At 40.1% G+C, this 14,311-nt stretch overlaps 1 protein-coding gene across 1 annotated transcript; it reads left to right on the top strand.

Moving 5' to 3' along the window:
* On the top strand, nt 509–1,951 carry LOC109224279. Its single transcript, XM_019388866.1, has 3 exons — nt 509–784; nt 930–1,355; nt 1,886–1,951. The coding sequence occupies exons 1-3, from the start codon at nt 509–511 to the stop codon at nt 1,949–1,951; spliced, it is 768 nt and encodes a 255-aa protein (XP_019244411.1).

The following is a 14,311-nucleotide window of genomic DNA, read 5'->3' on the forward strand; positions in this document are numbered from 1 at the left end:
AAGAACACTAAAATATTGCCATACTTGCATTGTGTACAAGAGTTGATCAAGAAGTTCACAAAGATAGAATTCAAACATGTTCCAAGGATCCAGATTGAGTTCGCAGATGCACTAGCTGCCTTGTCTTCCATGATACAACATCCAGAGAAGAATTTCATCGATCTTATCCCAATAGGAATTCGTAAGCATTCGGCTTATTGTGCTCATCTCGAAGAAGAGTTTAACAGAAATCCATGGTTCCACGATATCAGAGAATACTTGAAAAATGGAGAATATCCAGAGAATGCTACACATACGCAGAAGCGCGCTTTGAATATTGGCTAATCATTTCTTTTAAAACGGAGGAATTCTATATAGAAGGACTCCTGATTTTGGATTTTTGCGATGTGTCGATGCCAAGGAAGCATCTAGCCTGCTCGAAGAAATACATGTCAGAACTTGTGGACCTCACATGAACGATTTCATTTTGGACAAGAAGATATTAAGAGCAAGTTATTTCTGGATGACTATGGAGACAGACTGCATCAAATATGTTCAAAAATGTCACCAATGCCAGATACATGCTGATATGATACGAGTACCGCCTAATGAACTCAATGCAACAAGTTCACGCTGGCCTTTCTCTGCTTGTGGAATGGATGTCATCGGACCAATTGAACTCGCTGCTTCAAACAGACACAGGTTCATCTTGGTGGCTATAGATTACTTCACAAAATGGGTTGAAGCCGCTTCCGATAAAGCAGTGACTAAGAAGGTCATAGCCGATTTTGTCCCGGATCATATTGTTTGTCGATTTGGAGTGCCTGAGTCAATCATTACTGACAATGCTACAAATCTCAATAGTGACCTGATGAAAGCTATGTGCGAAGCATTCAAGATCAAGCGTAGGAATTCTACAACGTACAGGCCGCAAATGAATGGAGCTATAGGCCGCCAACAAGAACATCAAAAAAATAATGAGGAAAATGGTGAAAAACTACAAGAAAAGGCACGAAAAGCTACCCTTTGCTTTGCTTGGATACTGCACCATAGTTTGTACATCAACTGGGGCAACCCCCTATCTACTGGTCTATGGTACCGAAGCCGTTATCCCTGCCGAAGTAGAGATTCCTTCCTTAAGGATCATACAAGAGGCCGAGCTCAGCGACGCGGAATGGGTACGAAACCGGTATGAACAACTAGCTCTCATTGATGGCAAAAGAATGAAAACAGTGTGTCACGGTCAACCTACCAGTACAGAATGGCAAGATCTTTCAATAAAAAGGTTAGATCAAGGCAATTCACGCAGGGCAATTGGTGCTGAAACGAATCTCCCCACATCAGGATCATGCAAAGGGGAAATTCTCACCCAACTGGTAAGGCCCTTACATGGTTCACCGAGTACTAATAGGAGGAGCGCTTATACTTGAAGAGATGGATGTAGAGATTTAGCCAAAACCTATCAATTTGAACGCAGTCAAGAGACATTATGTTTAAGATTATGTTTGCCCTTTCTGTTTGATGTACCCTAAACTATGTTCGACATGATTCACGTTTAAGAGGGGATACGTAGGTAGCCCTGTAGGTTCAGTCACATCATAATAAAATCTTCATTCCCCCTATGGTCAGAAACTAGGGCAAGATCTCGAGGTTGCTCGATCCCATCGTATTTAGGATCACCAAGGAATGTATCGCTAGAAGTATGCATTTAAACTGGGGAAGAATTTTGAGGAGGATCCTCAAAATTCCACATTAAGGAGGTTGCAATGTCTCAAAAGCGTGTCACAATCACCGATTCGACAAACTATTTGCTTTCATGCATTATCATATTTTGAACAACTACATTTATATATAAACAATTTATAACAAATGCATGTTTTTTGAAAATTTCATTTTTCTGTAGCAGTCAGATGTTACCCAGGATGACTCAAACAGGACCTTGGAACAAGAGCAAGGGCAAAGAATGGAATAGAGAGCGCGAACCAACCTTCCCCATTCAAAACTCACGAATTTTCCTTGGATGCGGGCACAATGGACATAACAAGAATGTCTGCAAATATATACATACAACAAGTTCACTATATTCACACCGACAGAAGTCGCCAAACACAAACGCGCCAAGCTAAGAATCACTTTTCCCATCATACTTAATCGTTGCTCTTCCTGCATAGAGCTAAAAACTACCCCCACCATTGCATAAGGCTAAGCACTGCCTTTCCTTGCATAGGACTAAGCACTGTCCCCATTCCTTGCGTAAGGCTAAGCATTGCCTTTCCTTGCATAAGGCTAAGCACCGCCTTTCCTACATGAGACTAAACATTGTCTCCACTCTTTTCATAGGGCTAAACACTGCCCTTACCATTGCATAAGGCTAAGCATCGCCTTTCCTTGCATGAGACTAAGCACTATCTCCATTACGTTGCACGAGGCTAAGCACTGCCTCCATAACTCCATAAGGATAAACGTTGCCTTTCTTTGCATGAGACTAAGCATTGTCTCCATTACATTGCATGAGGCTAAGTATTGCCTCCATTATTGCATAAGGCTAAAAACTTCCCTCGCCATTGCATAAGGCTAAGCAGTGCCTTTCCTTGTATAAGGCTAAGCACTGGCTTTCCTTGCATAAGACTAAGTATTATCTCCACTCCTGGCATAGGGATAAACACTGCCCTCATCATTGCATAAGGCTAAGCACTACCTTTCCTTGCATGAGACTAAGCATTGTCTCCACTCTTTGCATCGGGCTAAGCACTGCCCTCATTTCATACAAGACTAAGCCTTGTCTCATCTCGTTCTCGCATATGACTAAGCATTAAATGTTTTCTCTATCGAACGATCGATATCATTGCATCTTTGAATTTCATGGGTTGAAATATCGCCGCATTGTCCGAAGATGCCATAGTCTGAGGGCATCATCCTCATAGCCCGAAGACATCATTCCATGGCCGGAGGATCTCTCAAAATTGCATATCATTATTTAAAGGCGTCATAGTCCAGAGGTATCATCCTCATGGCTCGAGGACACCATTCCATGGCCTGCGAATCCCTTATCATAACGCTTCATGACCCGGGACGTCATAGTCTAAGGACATTATCCGCATCATCCAAAGACAACTCTCATGGTCCGAAGGGAATTTGCATCATGTTTTAATTTTCACAATAACCCCATATATATTTGTGTGCATCGTGTTTTAAGTTTCGTAGGTAACTCGGGAGGTAACCGTTCTACAAATAGGAGTAGTTCTCGCCTCCGTTCTCTGTTCACAATGTTCGCATCCTTCAATCACCTCAAAAGTAACCGGCGATCATCAATTGGTTACCCTTTGTTCTGTAACTACGCAAGTATTCGCCTTATACATCTGTAACGTTCAAAGTCACGTTCATAAGCTTCACCTGAAATTATCAGTTACTCACGACCCTGTCATATCCAAAAGATCCTTTTCGAAACACACAACTACTTTTATAACAACTCCATCCGTTTCGTTCATTGTTGGATCCAGAACTACACACGGCCTGATTCCCGTAACACCAGGGATATGTAGCCAACTCAAGAACCAGTGTTCGCTCCCCCCCCCCCCCATTTTTCAAAATACATCATTCCCCACTTATTTCGGACAGAATTGGTCATTATTTTCTTTACCCGACAATACTTTCATCATTCCCGGGTAAAGTGGGCTAGCTGTTGATACCCAATTTTGCTCTCACATTTTATCAATATCATGTATAGTTTCAAAATATCACTTTTTGCATTATTACCTAATCTACGGGGGTCATATAAGTATTTTCTATAATTTTCTATAATTTTTAAAGCTTTAAAATTGATTTGCTTGCATTTAAATTACTTTTTTTTTAGAAAATATACCACCAGGCAGACTTCCTAGTGGCAAATATATATATAAATAAACAAAAATAATGATCCAGAGTTTGCAATTTGTCCAAACAAATCTCAAAAAAGGTAAGCTAAAACTAATGCTACTAAAATATAAAATTCTAACTATTACAACTTCTGTCCAAGCCAACTCCCCTCTGAAGATGTGTGTATCAACTAGCCAAGTGCAAAACCTCAATGTAGCACCTCCAAAGCTCTCACCAGGCACCAAGTTTTGCGTTCCATAGGACAAGGCAAATGTGAATCTCCAAATAACATCTTCAACTGGAATTGTCCAAACCTCCATTAAGCTGATCAGTGTATGCATCCATACTACTCTCCATGTGTAAATTAGCAGCATCAAAGCGCAAGGTGAACCTGTGAGTAGCAATATACTCCAGCAATATAGAGTAGAGGATGTAGTTCTATGAAGCTTATACCATGTGTTAGTACTGCTGAAACACTTCCAGATTGGACATGAATACATGTCAATACCACTGAATAATATCCCAACCTTACCATGCACACTGTTCTGAAACCCTGCACCCTACAAAAACCCTAGTAAAAGATTTTGTAGGAATACGCATATGTGATCAAAATTCCTACTGCCCATACCTATATCATGTATCAACATTAGCTAGCAGCATACTTTAATATGTATTAATTACCCCTTTAAATTATTTTGTGATGACTTAATCATCCAAATATATTATTTTCATACACATATATGTTTCATAATATTTTATTTCATGGCATATAATTATATTTGTATTTTAAAGCTATTTTACATAATTTTGGAATAATAGCCTATGTTCTATACATAATTACATTTATTATATTATTTATACTGAAACAACATTTTTATATTCTTATAATGTTAAGCAGTTATTTTCAAGCATTTTACTACATGAATAATATCTTTATTATTTATTAGTCATTTTTTATAATTTATTTTTCTATGAATTTTGTGTATTTAATTTGTAGCACAATTTTGAGCTAATTTCGGACCCAATTCACCAGCCCACACCCTAAACTCCAGCCCAATAACGCCTAACCCATTACTAGCGATCCACTACCCCATACCCGTTCACTAACCCGATCCGCTTCTCATTGAATCTCGGCCGTTGATCTCCCAAGATCAAAGGCCCACATGCCATATCCCTCTTCTAATTAACCTCACCCCAAACCCTAGCCTTATTTCCCGGTCAGCCGCCTTTATACGCTCCCAAAACCTCCCCTCACTTCACATACCCTAGCCTTATCCCAAATCTTCTCTGAATTTGACCAAATCATGGATTCCTTATGTGATTCTGTTACCTTTTACGCGTTACCTCATCGCTACATATAAGGTTATGGTGTTACTTAGTATCTGCCTCACTTTTGGCAAATACCACTCTCCAAATCAATGGAAATCGGCTTCGCCCTTCGATATTTTGATGATATGTTGTCTATATGCATCATGGCAAGGTCATACGAGTCTGATTTACCAAGATCTTCAACCAATCTTTGATTCCGGTCAAACTAGGGTTTGCTTGATATTTTTTCCTAGTTTGGTTCTTAAACGATTCTGCATGCTCTTCCTTCCTTATTTATGTTTGATTTATTGTGTTTCCTTTTTTAGATGTTTGATTTCGACTACTATATAAATTGTTCCCCAAATCCCCTAGGACAGATCAGGGAAATAACTATTCTCTCTTACTCTCACTCACTCGATACTATTCTGAATCTATTGTTTTTGCCCGGCTGAAAGCCAAGGCTATTGGTATTTGCATTCTCAACCTCCCAGTATGAGCACTACTTGGGACTCATCAGAAGTCCTTGTGAACTTTGACACACTAGGATTGCGGTTTGGTTGTCCTCTATCGCTACTAATTTTTAATGTATTGCTGAAATTTGCTTTTCTATTTTACTTATTCGTTAGTTTCTACTGGTAAGTACTTTTGACTCTCGTAATTTCATTCTCTTATGCTTGTGTTCATGCTCTGTATATCCATGTCACTTAAGCTTTGATAAACTAATATGCTACTATGTTGTCTCTATTTGTGGTCTTCTTTGCTTTGAAGTTATCCTGTATCCTTGTGTTTCCTAGCATCAAAGTTTTGTTGTATGCCCATGACTTCTGACTGTCTTGCTTAACCTGGTGTGTTTGTGTATGCTTATATTTGCTGCTTGTCATAAGTTCATCTCTCTGCTCGTTTCATATTCCCGTGATAGATTGATTCATGTCCAGAATTTGTTCTAATGTATTACTTCCCATTGAGTCATTCATGTATAACCTGTTAACTTTCTTATGTTTGATCAATGCTCATGTAATTTCTAATGCCAGTGTCTCTTGAACTTCTAAACAAGCATGACACGTTTTCTTGCATTTTAAAGTGTGCCTTTTCTCTTGTTTAACTCTATGTTCTTCAAATATTGCCTAAGACTCCAATATATAGCCTCCTATGTTATATGTTGTTAACTGGTTTAAGTCTTGATACTTACATATCCTGTTAATCTAGAATTGACATATTTTACCTACTATGAGTTCTGGTAATGTTTCTGAACTTTTGACTGATGCTCAGCATGTTAAGTTTAATTAACTGATTGCTTGTCAACCATTGTTGACTATGCCCACTAGCCCATTTGTTATTCTACCATCACTAGGCTCTCATGCTAGAACTTCCATGAGAAGATTGCTATTTCACTTGTTCCTGTCTTTGATTCTGATAGACCTCATGTTAAAACTCTTATATCTAAAGTCTTTTAGGCTAAATCTGGATCATGCTTTACTTTGCAACTCTATTTGGAGTGGTTTGCTCTCTTATCAATCGTTTCCCCTAGACCTTCAAAATGTAGACATGAATTTGTCTTATGTGTGTTATGCCAGCATGCCATATGAGTTTTTCTATGTGTCTTAGTGATAATGAGCTTTACAGTCTTAAGAACTAAGTATATGGACTTCTTACTCTATTTATTTAGTTCAACATACAGTCTATTGCTTGTAATCATATGTGAATCCTTCGTTTGGTCTTGGTGTCTATTCTATGTGATGTTGGGCTTGGCTATTGAATTCAGACTTACTACTGTTCTTATGAGCTAGGTTCTAAGTCTACTGGAGTTGTCAAAGGCCTAGAAAAGCACTTGGTTCTCTATATTGGGCCTATCATTGTTCCTATAGTTGTCTTCTTTTGTAATTATTCATATTTGATTATGTCATTAGGGTTGTAATAACTTGTAATAATGAATGATGGGGAAGTTAATAAAAGGGGGCTGAGATATTCTAATACTTGCATGTAGGGGTATAAAATATGCCTATAGGGTCTAAATGTTTTATTTGCTATCTCGTTTTACATGCTCTATTTCTGTACAAAGATAGAAATCATGCCTATAGGAATCCAAGCGCTTCGCTCGCTCAACATGTTCTATTCCCGTACACTATTTGAAAACATGCCTAAAAGAATCTAAGTGTTTCACTTGTTCATATGCTCCACTTCTATACGCTATTAGATAGTATGCATATAGGATTCAAACACTATTGGTTATTTGCTCAATTTGCTCTATTGCCATGTGTTAGATATCATGCCTATAGGATCGTGTTAAATAATAAAGACCTTCTCCTATTGATACTCATCTAGATACCATGACTATAGGGTTTAATAATTGATCAATTGCTTCATGTTACTTTTTGGTACTGTCCCACTTAGATACATGCCTATAGGGATGAAGTGTTATAAAATCAAGTCTAACATTAGAAATCCTGCCTATAGGATACTATTACTCGCCTGGAAGAGTTGTTTATGAAATTAACGGTGTTAATGCTGGACTATCAAAGCTGTTTCACTGCCTAATTATGCAACTATTAGAAATTATGCCTATAGGACAATGTCACCTACCTAAGACGTATATCTATAAAATCAGCGCTATTAATTCTGAGCTTTCAAATAGTTTTACTGTCTCCTCGCATAAACCATTTAGATATCCTGCCTATAGGATTGTAATACTTTCAACTCCGTAGCCTAAAGTTGCACTGCTGCTCGTACAATGCTGGAAATCAGGATCACCTAGAAACCATGCCTATAGGATTTAACAGATCTAATGTCGTTAAAACTACCTACTTCCTGAAACTGTTGCATGCATTTGTTGCTTATGTGTGGGGGTTAATTTGAGCCTTTTCTTGCATTTATGTGAAGTCCTATATGTTTTGAATGCACGCTAGTTTATCATTTTGAGCACCCTAAGTAAAGTCTAGATCAACCTCTCCCTCACCTTAAGCATCCCCGAAATCAATCAACAGAATACCACCACTCAAAACCAGATATAACCCCAAAATCCACAACCTTAAAATCAACAACCCCAAGCTCCACAAAATCCCCCTACTACACAATAATATCATAACCCCACACTCCCACAAAACCTAAACCCTCTACCATTACAAGCTCCTCAATAACATCTCTATAATATAGCCCAATACCCATAAACTGCCACTTACCCTACTCCTCAAAATATACCACAACCTACCCACGACCCACCTCAGGCATCCATCAATGATCACCGATACACTCAGGTCCCAAGAACCCACCAAAGCAATCTCATATACATGGAAACCCTAGCATACACCCCGCAGCAAACACTATAGATGCCCGTACCTACCGAGAAGGACATGCTCATTAGGAACATAGCCGAAGAATTGAATAAGTTATTTGGAAGGGTCCAGAGTGTCGATGGAGGCAAGGGAATGGAAGGTTTGAATTATGAAGATTTGTGTATCCAACCAGATGTGGAGCTACCTAAGGGTTACAAACCCCCAAAGTTTGAATTGTTTGATGGCACCGATGATCCCAAGGTGCATTTGAGAACTTATTGTGATAAACTCGTGGGCATAGGCAAGAACGAGCAAATCCTCATATAGTTGTTCATGCAAAGTCTCACCGGGGATGCTTTATCTTGGTACATCAGCCAAAACCCAAAGAAATAGCCTAATTGGGTGAGTATGGCATCCGACTTTATAGACAGAATCAGGTTCAACACGAAGAATGCACCAGATGTCTTCTATAGCCAGAATCTCAAGAAGAACACCACAGAGACCTTCTGTGAATATGCTACCCGTTGGAGATTAGAAGCTGCTAAGTTAAGGCTGCCATTGGATGAAGAACAAATGAATAAGTTCTTCGTCCGAGCTCATGACCTACAGTATTATGAAATATTGATGGTCATAGAGAATCACATGTTCTCCGACACCATCAAGTTGGGAGAAAGAATTGAAGAGGGTATCAAGAGTGGCATGGTTACCAACTTTGAAGCTTTGCAAGCCACTAATAAAGCTTTGCAGTTCGGAGGTATTTCTTAAAAGGAAGAAATGGGTGCCATGATGGTAGCCCAAGGGCCGAAGTCTCCTCTCACCAATCAAACACCCCCACCTACATATCATCCCTCACCCCCAAAATACCGTTACCCTGCTACCACCTACCATACCTACAATACCTAGCGAGTATACTACCATTCATATCCACATGCCAATCAAAACTATCTAAAATCCCGACCAAATTTCGATCGGAGAGCTCCTAGATAGTACACCCCTATTGCCGAACCAATACCCCAAATATATGAGAGGCTGAAGGCCGTAGGTTGTGTCACTCCCATTCCTACAGCCGCGATTGAAAATCCACAATGAGCCAACCCCAATAAAACTATTGCCTATCACTCGAGCATGAAGGGACACACCATTGAGGAATGTCGCATGTTGAAATATAAGATCCAGACATTGATTAACACAAAGGTAATACAAGCAAAGGAATATGCACCAAATGTCCACAATGATCCCCTTCCCGACCACAGGGGTGAGGGAGTAAACATGATCGAGACTGATAAATAATGGTATAAGGAAGGATCCATCAGTTGTATTCAAGGAGACTCTACTATGACATCCCCTGTCACACTCTCACTGATTGTGGTGCAAACCAAGGCACCATTCAAGGTTGAAGTTGCTACATCTAGGCCACCGTTCACTATGATGGTGGCTCCATTGCCATCTTACCGATCTAATATTGTTCCATGGAATTATGTGGCAGCGGCACGAAGGAAATGGAAATCCAATATATAAGAAGCGGGTGCTACCCAAGGAATGACTAGAACACGCAAGGTCTACATGCCTAAAAACCTCGCTCGGGGAGGAACAAGTAAGGAAACTGCGCCAAAACCACCCATTGTGGAAAGATCTTTAGAGAAAAGTACAAGCGAAGGAGTATTGATCACCTAAACAAAACTACTGCCCAAATATCCACCTTGTCATTGTTGCAAAACTCAGACGCACACAAGAATGCCTTGATGAAGGTGTTGAGCGAAGCCTATGTACTTGTTGGCATCACCAGTGCAGAGAATGAAAATATAGTTAGACAGGTGCTGGAGACACATAAGATCACCTTTTACGTAGATGTGTTGCCGGTGGAAGGTTTGAGCCATAACAAAGCATTGCACATCACCGTACAGCATGAAAACAAATTCATTGATTGAGTCTTGATTGATGGAGGTTCGAGTTTGAACATAGGTTCTCTGACTACCCTAAAAAGATTGGGTATAGGCATAACGGAGATACAGTTGGGAAGCATGAACGTGAAAGCATTTGATGGGTCCCAAAGAGCTACAATTGGAGAAATAGACATGGGTTTGAAGATATGCCCGTCCATGTTCGATGTTGAGTTCCAGGTATTAGATATCTATGCTACCTACAACTTGCTATTGGGATGCCCATGCATACACATGGCTAGGCCAATTGCTTCTACTTCGCACCAGGTTGTGAAGTTCGAGTGAAATCATCAGGAGGTAGTTATTCACGGAGACGGAAACAGTCCTATCTAAACCAACCAGATCGCACCAGTAGTTGAAAACGGAAGGAAGTTGGGAGGACAAACATTTACAGTAGCGAGCAAATAAATACAGCCGAGAGAGGACTATGATGGAGCAATAAGTTGCTAAGCCTACTACTTTGGTTGGGGTATGAGCCGAGCAAAGGTCTTGGTCCCAAGCTTCAAGGGATAACAGAACCAATATGACCACGTACTCATGACACAATCTTTGGTCTCGGATATGAATATACTGTGCAAGAATATGAGTATTGGTCACCACCATGGCATGACTTCTATTATCAATTTCCTAAACCACACCACCGTTGTACCAAACATTTTGTAAGGCCGATGTGATTTGGGGTTCGGAAGATGATGAGACCTTAGCTGGTATGTGGAACCTATTTCTGTACGAGGAAGATATGGATTGCAACGCGATCTTAGGGGTGGGGAAGGAAGACCTTACCATCCAGATGGTAGGAGATGGAATTGTTCTCAGGAACTGGACCACCGTACCATAAGGCTCGCCGAGCATCTGGGTAGTTTTGGAAGAACAAGCATGATTTCCTTTTAAAAATTATTTTCTGGCATTTAAGACATTTCAGTATTTTGTTTTGAAATAAATACTCGAGACATCGAGTCGTGTTCGTCTGACAGTTTTGAGTTTTTGACATCATTTCTTTTTTTTATTTATATTATTATCTCTCTAAATTCTTTTCAGCATAACTATTTAATATCCTATTGAATCTACAACTGTGACGTGTAATGAGACAACAGAACACGATGAGAGCGATTCAGAAGAATGGTAAAACGATGTAATACCTGAGTAAATTGTCAGGGAAGTAGAGGATTTTGAGAATAAACCAAAGCCCAATCTAGAAGAGACTAAAGCAGTTAATTTGGGAGATTCTGAAACAGTCAAAGAAACTCACGTTAGCATTCATCTATCATCGTCAGATAGAGAAGAGTATATCAAATTTCTCAAGGAATATAAGGACATCTTTGTATGGTCTTACGATGATATGATACGACTGAGCACAACTATAATGTCTCACAAGCTACCTACCAACCCCATGTGTCCACCACTGAAACAAAAACTCAGAATATTCAAGCCAGATATGAGTTTGAAGATAAAAGAGGAGGTTACCAAGCAAATCAAAGCCAAAGTCCTCTGAGTGGTCCAATGTTCGACCTGATTAGCCAATATCGTTCCCATGCCAAAGAAAGACGGGAATGTTAGGGTGTGTGTTGACTACCGAGTCTGATTAGAGCAAGTCATAAGGATGATTTTCTACTACCCAACATACACATATTGATCGATAACTGCGCCAAGAATGAACTATAATCCTATGTTGATTGCTTTGCAGGATACCACTAGATCTGGATGGCCGAAGAGGATGTAGAGAAGACAGCCTTCATCACACTATGGGGATGTACTGCTACAAGATGATGTCGTTTGGTTTGAAGAACGCCGAGGAAACCTACACGAGGTCCATGACCACTCTCTTTCATGATATGATACACAAGGAAATAGAAGTGTACGTGGATAATGTTATCATCAAATCTAAGAAGAGCCCGAATCACATAGCAGACCTGAGAAAGTTTTTCGATCGATTGTGGAAGTACAACCTGAAGTTAAACCCTACAAAATATGCTTTCGAAGTCGTTGCCGGGAAGCTGCTAAGTCTCATTGTCAGCCACCATGACATTGAGCTAGATCCGTCAAAGATGAAATACTTTTAGGATTTGCCACCACCAAGGAACAAGAAAGATAAAATGAGTTTCTTTGTCCGCCTCAATTATATTAGCCGCTTCATACCACAGTCAATGGTAATATGTGAACCAATCTTCAAAATGCTAGAAAAGATGCTACAACTAGTTGGACTAAGGAATTTCAAAAGGCTTTCGATAAAATCAAGGAGTATCTATCCAAACCTCCTGTGTTGGTCCCACCAGAGCTCGGGATACCTCTACTTTTATACCTGTCCGTGTTGGACAGAGCGTTTGGGTGCATCTTGGGACAACATAACAAGACCGGAAGGAAGGAGCTAGCAATATACTATTTGAGTAAGAAGTTCACACCTTATGAAGCCCCATACTCATTATTGGAATGCACTTGTCGCACTATAACGTGGATAGCCCAGAAGTTGAGGCATTATTTCTTTGCATACACCACATACCTCATAAAAAGAATGGATCCGTTAAAGTACCTTTTTCCAAAAGCCGATACCTTTAGGCAAGATGGCGAAGTGGCAAATACTTCTAAGTAAGTTTGACATCGTCTATGTGACTCAGAAAGCAGTAAAAGGGAAAGCATTAGCTGATCACCTGGCAGAGAATCTTGTGTGCGGAGAATACGAACCATTAAAAATGTATTTTCCCGACAAGTGTCGTTCATGGGAGAAGATATCACTGAAGCATATGATGGTTGGAGAATGTTCTTTGACAGAGCCGCAAACTTCAAGGGAGTGGGCATCAAAGGTGTCCTAGTATTAGAAACCGGCTAGCATTATCTGGTATCTTCCAAGCTCTGATCCCCATGCACCAACAATATGGCTGAATATGAGGCTTGCATTTTGGGACTCAGGTTGGCCGTCGACAAGAACATCCAGGAATTACTTGTAATCGGATATTCAAACTTGCTAATACACCAGGTACTAGGATAATGGGCCACAAAGATAGAATTCAAACATGTACCTAGAATTCAGAATGATTTCGCAGATGCATTGGCCACCCTATCTTCTATGATACAACATCCAAACAAGAACTATATTGACCCCATCCTAATAGAGATCCTCAAACAACCTGCCTACTGTGCTCATGTTGAAGAGGAAGCCGATGGAAACCCATGGTTTCACAACATCAAAGAATATATGGAAAGGGGAGAGTACCTGGAAGTTGCTACACATACTCAAAAGCGCACATTACAAAGGTTGGCTAACCATTTATTTCATTGTGGAGAAATTCTTTACAGAAGAACTCCTGAATTAGAATTGCTACGATGTGTCGATGCCAAGGAAGCGTCTAGGTTGATCAAAGAGATACATGCAGGAACCTGTGGACCTCACATGAACGGGTTCATGCTAGCCAAGAAGATATTAAGGGCAGGATTTTTTTTGGAGGACCATGGAGACTGACTGCGTCAAGTAAGTACAGAAGTGTCACCAGTTTCATGTATACGCTGACATGATACGAGTATCGCCCAACAAACTCAATATGACAAGTTCGCCTTGGCCTTTTGCTGCCTGGGGCATGGATGTCATCGGACCAATCGAGTATGCTGCCTCCAACGGACACAGATTATCTTGGTAGCCATCAATTACTTCTCAAAATGGGTCAAAGTCGTATCCTACAAAGGTGTGACTAAGAAGGTCATAGCATATTTTGTTTGAGACCGTATTGTCTGCCGGTTTTGGGTGCCTGAATCAATCATTACTGACAACACCGCCGATCTTAACACTTACCTGATGAAAGCCATGTGTGAAACATTCAAGATTGAAACACCAGAACTCTACAACATATAGGCCACAAATGAATGGAGCCGTAGAAGACGCCAACAAGAACATTAAGAAGATACTAAGAAAGATAGTGGAAAACTACAAATAGTGGTACGAGAAGCTACCATTTGCTATGCTCGGATACC

This window comes from Nicotiana attenuata, chromosome 3 (assembly GCF_001879085.1).
Source record: "Nicotiana attenuata strain UT chromosome 3, NIATTr2, whole genome shotgun sequence".
Lineage (NCBI taxonomy): Eukaryota > Viridiplantae > Streptophyta > Magnoliopsida > Solanales > Solanaceae > Nicotiana > Nicotiana attenuata.

Excerpts from the sequence above, each read along its gene's own strand:
- LOC109224279 (XM_019388866.1), top strand. The coding sequence starts at position 509 with ATGGAGACAGACTGCATCAAATATGTTCAAAAATGTCACCAATGCCAG. Across the intron at positions 785-929 it reads ATTTTGTCCCGGATCATATT|GCCGCCAACAAGAACATCAA; the intron begins GTTTGTCGATTT and ends ATGGAGCTATAG. Across the intron at positions 1,356-1,885 it reads GGGAAATTCTCACCCAACTG|TCAGATGTTACCCAGGATGA; the intron begins GTAAGGCCCTTA and ends TTTCTGTAGCAG.